Source organism: Pteropus vampyrus, unplaced genomic scaffold (genome assembly GCF_000151845.1).
Source record: "Pteropus vampyrus isolate Shadow unplaced genomic scaffold, Pvam_2.0 Scaffold1, whole genome shotgun sequence".
In the NCBI taxonomy this organism is placed as follows: Eukaryota; Metazoa; Chordata; class Mammalia; order Chiroptera; family Pteropodidae; genus Pteropus; species Pteropus vampyrus.
The window spans coordinates 33,113,415-33,121,653 of record NW_011888782.1 but is presented as its reverse complement, the minus strand read 5'-3'; the positions used below and the strand labels follow the sequence as shown (position 1 = coordinate 33,121,653).

The following is an 8,239-nucleotide window of genomic DNA, read 5'->3' as shown; positions in this document are numbered from 1 at the left end:
GTTGGATTAGACTGCAATGTGACATCCAGTATTAGGTGATGCATTTGATAAAGCTCGGGACAGGCATTGACAATGGGATTTTTTTTCTTTCAGTATGTTTAATAGATTTATGAAATATTCAGAAACAGAAAAAGAGTGATAATGGGCTGATTTCTGGTGAAATAAGCCCACTAGCAGTGTTTTTAGTGCCCTTGCTATTTTTTTTTATTAGTTTCAGGTTTACAGTACATTGGTTAGACATTTATATAGTTTATGAGATGATCCCCCTGATTATTCTAACACCCATTCGGCTCTACACATAGCCATTACAATACTATCGATGATATTCCCTATACTCTACTCTACATCCCTGTGACTATTTTTTAACTACTAATTTGTACCTAACTTAACTCTTTACTTTTTTTGTCCCAGCCTCCCACAGCCACTCTCCTCTGGCCATCATCAGAATGTCCTCTGTATCTGTGCATCTGTTTTCGTTCAGTTTCTTCTTTTTGTTCCTTAGATTCTGCATCTAAGTGAGATCATATGGTATTTATCTTTCTCTGTCTGACTTATTTTACTCAGCATAATAACCTCTAGTTCCATCCATGTCATCGTAAATGGTAGGATTTCATTTTTTTATGGCTGAGTAATATTTCATTGTATATATGTACCATAATTTTTTTATCCAATCTTCTGTTGATGGGCATTTAGGTTGCTTCCATATCTTGGCTGTTGTGAAAAGCACTGCCAGGAATGAAGGGCTACGTAGATCTTTATGAATTAGTGTTTTGATTTCCTTTGGATAAATACTCAGAAGTGCAAGTGCTGTTTACGAACATGTTATATATTTGTTCATATATGCATTTTGTGTAGCTCATATATATTTGAATGTCTCCAGAAGGTTCTGAGTGCATTGCATGTACACTAAATTTATAAATATATGTTTTAATGTATTTTTTGTCATTTTATCTACTTAAAGAGATCTAAGCTGGGATTTAAGAATATTGGAATCTAATCATAGTTCAGCTATTAAGTTTCCCACAGTCTGGAACAGAAATGTTTATTTTACTTTAACTACCCACCTTTGGAATGGGGATGCCAAATCTGATCAAATAAATGCTCAAAATTTATAAAGTTAATAATATCCAGGGACATATTTTCACCCTGACACTCAGATGATCAGGCCATGAAGTAGAAAATTGAAGCTTAATTGATTTTTTCATTCTGTTTTTCCCTATCATTCATCTGGTCCACTGGAGCCTAAAGCCACATTTAATAAGTCATTCTGTCTAAGTTGGACAAGTAGAAAAACAATATGAATTTCCATGGGCCCCTATGCCTCAAACTTGCCCCATTACCAAAATCAACAAACTTATTATCAGTATACACATACACCTGGGACTCAGAGAACCTCTTATTGACCTCATATGGGGTCTTATTCTGTTCTTTGACCATGTATTTATTATCCTTCAAATTTTACATGCTCTTTTTAAATCTTAAAGACACATTACTTATCTGGTCCCTGGTCCTGTCTGGTTCTCCTCAGGCTTTTGGCAGCTGTGCCTATTAATTTCGTAAGAACCCTTCTACTTTCCATAAGCAGGGGTTAAAGAATGGCTAAAGTTGAGGGACTGAGGTTCAATAGCAGGGACATAGCAATGAGAGAACCCACAGCTCCTATTTCAGTCTGCATGAGAATCTTGTCTTTCTGTTCCCTGTTGGCTGGGATACCGATTCTCTAAAGTCACCACACTTGTCCCCGAATTCTAAAATCATATATGTCTCATATTACACCTTAATCCATTTTCCTTTTCTCTAAAATGCTTTTCTCCCATTCTGTCACCCAGTTCCTGATTAGGTCAGTCTCAAATTAAAAATTTATTTCTCTGATTTAAAATTCTATCTTTTGTTAAAATATCAACTTTGGGGGGCTTCTCCACAGCTAACACATAAGCCTCACACTTCAAAAGCCCATGAGTGCCATCTTCATGGTCAGGAAGAACATGAGGGTACCATCTATGGACTAGATGATCATGGCAAGAGTAGACACTGTAGCTAATGCCAGCATGTATGTCTGGTAGAAGAAGTAGTGCTGGCCCAGTCCATATTCACCTCGAAGAGGAAAATGGAGCAGAAGACCAAGGTCACTGAGATCTCTGTATCTATAGATATTGCTTGCCACCTATGTCATCCTAGGACAAAATCAAGGACAGAAAATTTAGAGTGACATAATGAAGATTGGAAAACCAAGAAAAGTTCTGGAAATATAATAATTATGCCAGAATTTCAGAGAGATTCAGTTTGCAACAAGAATAAAGAAGTTATCTGTGGTTTCATGAAAAGAGGAGCTGCTGAACTTCAGATAATCACAGATATTGATATGAAACTAAGAAGATTTTCCTACAAAAAGAAAAGATTTCTAATATGTCATAATATTATAGACTGGTTATAGATGGATGTCTAAAGAAGTTATTGCAAACAAATGAAAACTACTATGCTATTGAAGCTGATCCTATTTTTACCATAGAATACCCTCTTATGGTGGAATGATAGGCTAAGTCACATCGTTTCCTTGCTGAACAAGCTTTACCAAAAGTTAAATTTACAGAAACCATGGAAGAAACCAAGGTTATGCTCAAGAGAGGATATAAGAATTTATCTGAGAAACTCCAACAACATAGTACCCCTCTGTTTATATTTTCGGTTGATGTTAGTGATACACTAGAAGAGGTTATCCATAAAGTTGGTGTTTACCACCCAAATGTCAAAGTTGTGTTCATTCGTGGATTTTGATGAAAACGGGTGCTCAAAGGATTTAAAGGAGATTTAACTCTTGTATTTAACAAACATGATGATGCCTTGAAGACCATAGACTGTTTCAATAAATTAAAAGACAATAGCAACACAATTCTGCTGAGACTCTCAAGGAGACTTAAAAATGGCAGATAGAGTAATCCATGTGGAATGTATTCTAAAAATTGGATTTTTAAATAATAGAATGTAGAAACTTTTAGAAAAGTATTGTTTTAGTGAAAGATGAATCATTGGAGGTAGCCAACTCTATTTTACTGATGATTCTATAAACAATCATTCTTCAGGAAGACCTCCCTCCTGTGGGAGCAATTGATGCAAGAATTGTTCATCTCTTCGTCTTGCTGAAAAACTCTTATTTATAATAAACTCTTATTCTTGCTCTTGAAATTTTTCCTTTAAATTACTCAGGTATTTTCAAACATATCGAATCTATCAACTGGAAGTTCTTCACTTTTGTCAATGCATTCCCCCACTGTATTTTTTAAACAAAGTTAAAAGAGAAATCTTAAGACCAAAATTAGAAAAAGTAATCCCCTACTTTTCCAAAATAGATTTTTGTAGTTTAATTCTATCACGCATTTTTGAGGTTCCTTTTTTACACTTGAAAAATTCCTCACAATCTAAAAATAACTTTTATAAAATGGTCAAATAATTTCCACGATTTTAAGTACTGCCGTTTTTGTAATTTGAATGGGGCATGCTGATGGTGTCCCTATCTCCTGAAACTGTGTTATGCTTTGTTATTTTATTTGGAGAGAATCAATATTGACCAGAAAAGACTGGCACTCTGTATATGGTAAACAACAACAACAACAAACTGTTGGTGTCCGCATGTAATCGATCATTGCTAAATGTTTTTTATTGACCTGCTGATAAATATGAAATGGAAAATCTATTTTCTTAATACCCATTTTGCTCAAAGGGATAGCACTTGTTCAACCACTTATATCTTAGCATAAATTAATTTATACTTTTCTTTCTTACAAATAAAATTGAAAGAGATAAGATGTAAAGGCATAAAACTCTAAAAGTAGGAAGAAAGGGAGATACAATATTGGGCAAATAAACCTGTAAAGTTATCCAGAACAAACTACCTTCTTCATAATTTTACCTGAATCCAGGCATGTTCCCAATTTATTTTTATAGTTGTTTCTCTTTGTCAATCAAATTCCTGACTTAATGGCTTAATCATTAAAAACGATCATTAGAAAAATACTCCATCAACATCTATAGACCCTGGTATTCCATCTAAAATAAAAAAATGGTAGAAATCACAGATGCAGGGTTAGAAAAATTATATTGAAGATAAGAACACCTCCTTGGCCTAATTGAACTCAAAATAGCTGTTCACAAAACCAACCTTATCTGTTGGGTAACTCCACGTGGAAGTAGCTATGACAGGTTGCCCTGTGAGCAATCCCTAGAAAGCATTGATATACTTTGTCTGAATGCAACTGCTCTTGGCTTTCATGGGGAAACTAAGAAAGGGGAGGACAAAAGGTTTTTTTTAATGTTTCTTTTATTTCATTTTGGTTTTGCTTATTTGTTTGGTCTGGACACACAAGAAAGCACTTAGCTTGGAAAATTATTCATGCTAATATATTAAATAAATGAGCATACTACTCATGTACTACTATAGTTATTTTACTTTATATCACATTATAGGCCTATTACCAAATACAGATATGTGGAGTTTGGCCAAGAAGTGGATTTTTCTTGGCAGAGATGAGGAACTAAACAAAATGAGCTTATAAATCAATTTCAAAAGCCATATGTGTCGCCCAAGTTGGCTGCCATCCGCTCATGGGGATGTTTTGCCTCCAAATGCATCAAAAAGACTTACCCAGCAGCTAATAGACCTGTGGCCATAGGGGTCTGATAATTCTCTTTTGACACAGTTCAGTTTCCACAGTTGAACAGGAATGTCAGCTTACACACAAATATAAACTACTTTGTTTACTTGCGCATGTTCTACCAAGGTCTTCACAGTCCTATTGGCACCTTTTAATGACCAAAGGCCACCATTATACACCAGGGCTTTCATTCTTTCTTATTGTTTTAAATCATCTATGGGATGAACATGAGAATATTCACAACACATTCTCTGTGGTTGGAAGAATCTCTCCTAGCATTTTCCCTTCATTCCTTCTTCTTTCTTCTAAGTGGCTATAATCAAAACCTTCCCAATTAGTGATGTCTGAACCACAAGCGTACCTCCAACTCCCACTTTATTTTGGGACATTCTAATGTGTGCTTTGAATAGTTCAATTATCTTGCTTTAAATGTTCATTTGTATTTATTTTTAATAATTATTAGATTCAATTAAAGGTCTAGAAGAGAAAATAACTAGTCTTATACAAATCAATTCTTCTAATATGTGCTTCCTTTTTCAGCTTCATGGATGCCCAGTGAAATGTACAGTCCATTCCCCTCAAACGTAGGCTCAACACTTCATGGTGAGTATTTGGGGAAGATTTAGGGTCAGGGAAGGCAGTGGTCTGCTCCATCTGGGCAGAGATAAAAGAGTAATATTTGATAAGAAGCCAATCTCAGATAAGTATTTAAAAGTGCATTTTGATGATGAAAATAACAATGAATGAAACCAATATCTTTCCAAGTCACTCAAAGAAGATAGAAACCAAGTTTTAGATTTTTCTCTATTTTATTTCAAAATTAAATTTATATAACAGCTGTTTTGGCCAATCGAATTCATTAAAAATGCATTTTAAGTTTTATTTTTCCATTGGAAAATGGAATGATTTGTCAACATGGATTTATTTATCTACTCAAATATTGAAACGGATTTTTTTATTGGCTTTTTCAAGCACATTAGAGTGGGGAGAATCACTGTTTTGATTGGCTGGACCTCTGATACCCTGAAAAATAGGGGTATGCCTCATCTTTCCATGACTGCAACTTAAGACATTTTCCCATAACTACTTAAATTTCTCATGGAGATTTTTTTAGCAGATATCATTTTGCTGTTTATGCTGAACACTTTCTCTTTTTTCTATAAACCAATAGGAAGTTTTACTTCTTTGGTAGCCATTAAACAGATCTTAGGATCCTAACCTTGCTGTAAATTGTCCTTAGTAAACTCTACACATTTTTTTAGGAGTCTTTGAGCCATTCAAATTGAGCTCTTCCTAATAGCAGGTGAAATCCAATCATGATTTTCCATCATTTTTTCAGGTTGAGATAACTATTAGGATTAGTTTAGATATCCCCTTTGTATACCTAGGTGATGTCTTCACCAGCACATCCAAAGCATTGTCAAGTATTCTCACAACTGCCAATGGATCTACTGAAAATATTCAGATCCATATCACTGGTAAGTCATTTGCCATTTATTTTTTTTGGATTTTATGTTTTACTCACTCAACAAATATTTAGATTGTGTACCACTTGCCACGCACTATGCTAGATATTTAGTATACACTGGCCTCCTGAAGATTATAATCTATTAGAGATAATATACAGTAAATAAGTAATCATACAATTAAATTTTCAAAATGCTATGATATAGTACAAGGTGTTGTCAAAGTCTAATAGAAAAAATCTATTTTTAATTAGGGAACAAGAAAGGGTTCTCTGAGAATAAATTTAAATTAAAATACAAAAAAAAAAAGAATAGAAATTAACCAAGTAAAAAGTAGTGAGAAGAATTTCAATCTTGTAAAAATGTAGTCTGAGGCAAGAAAGAGATCACTAGAACAAAGAGAATTCCTATAATTCAACTAATAAAATTTTATCAGTGCTAAATGTAATCTCTTGTTTTGTATCATAAGAGAGCAAAGGACTCAATAAAGTTAGGACCCTCCCAATGCTGGTCTTGATTGTAAATTCAGATGCATAATCAACTCTTTCACTTCAAGATATACTCACTTGATGGATTAACACTTCACTTGGGTACTCAGCTTACTTCATATTGAAGGTCATGAGGTCCTCAGATTATTAGAGCATCATCCTGTATACAACGTGTCAACAGAATTGCAAACTGATATCCTACCAATATCTCTTTAAGACATTAGTGCCTTCGAGAACTGCCTACTTTAGAGATAGGGCAAGATTGGAGCTCTGCTTCTACATTAAGACATTCCTGAAGTCAGTGGTCTCCCTTTCTATATTTAGTTGGGAGAAAATTTGTAAACATTGATATAACACCCATTTAATAACTTTTGTCCTTCTATTTCTCTAAAACTTTGGGGGCAAATGTTATATCCCACCATATTACTAATAAAGTTGACTCAACTAAAATGGAACTTTATGTAGTCCTGACTTGACCATCTGTATGATTGTTTATTTTGTGATTGCGATACTCTAATGATTTGAATTACTATGTACTCTCTAGCCACTTGTCAATACATAATCTCATATGGTTATATATTATAGAACTACATGAGTTTCCAGGGTACCTTCAGTGTATGTGTGTTGTAAAAAGAAAAATCTTCCACACTGATAACCACTGTTAACATGACCACATCACATGGCTGCAGTTCAAACTATGTAAACATAGAAAAGATTTGCTAACTAATGTTTTAAATCCAGTTTTTTAGACGTGTACGATTTTTCTTTTAAACTTTGCTGTATAAAAAGCAATGTAGCAAATCTAGGCACTAAAAGAAATTAAAAACCTTAGTCTCTACCTACAAGCAGTTTATAATGTAGTTGAAACTATAAAAGAAAATCAATCCAGGTAATTCTGATATAAAAATACACATTTGGCCCAAATGATCTATGAAATCTAAAGAGCTAAAGATCTATTTGTAATCTATAAGAAATTTTACTGGAATGTTGTCAGAAATAACGAAAGCCTGGAAACAATTTAACCACCTAATATTAAGAAATCAATTAAATGAACTATGATAGATCCATACACTGGGAAACTAGCCAGTCACTTAATCGAATGAGGTAAATCTCTATATACTTCTTTAGAAAATATTCCAAGAACATTTTATAAGAGAAAAAAGCCAAGGGACAGGACAGTATGTATAGTGTGCCTCCATTTGTAATAAAAGGGATATATATTCATGATATGTATATAAGTTTATGTATGCACAGAAAATTTCTGGTATTATATAATTAACTATTGAAAGTTACGGCCGCTTGTGTAGGTAACTAGCACCTGAAGTAGTAAGGACACTTCTTTTTCATTATAGTTTTATATTTCTGTGCTCTTTGAATTTTAACATGATTATAAAATATTTTTGAAAAGGAAAAAGTTAAGTAACTATGTAATTATTAACAGTCCCTTTTATTTTCTGCCAGACAATCTTAGAACCAATCTTATTTCTTAGGAGAGTTAATTTTCTTAACTCTTTCTTCATGTTAGAGAAAAAGTAAAAGCATCCAGAATATAGTATTATATTGTTTCTGGTCTAGAATCCAAATATTTGAAAGTCTTTGATTCATGAAGTTTCACCTGGTGTTCAAAAGTTAATGA

General features: G+C 33.6%; 1 protein-coding gene and 1 pseudogene across 1 annotated transcript in view; both read left to right on the top strand.

Moving 5' to 3' along the window:
* CD96 (CD96 molecule) overlaps positions 1–8,239 on the top strand; it is a 106,211-nt gene that overhangs the window by 93,794 nt on the left and 4,178 nt on the right. The window contains exons 11-12 of the mRNA XM_011381574.2: positions 5,190–5,252; positions 6,038–6,127. Of these exons, the coding sequence (XP_011379876.1) occupies positions 5,190–5,252; positions 6,038–6,127 (153 nt within the window). The remainder of the gene's footprint in view (positions 1–5,189; positions 5,253–6,037; positions 6,128–8,239) is intronic.
* On the top strand, positions 1,986–3,065 carry LOC105288448 (annotated as a pseudogene).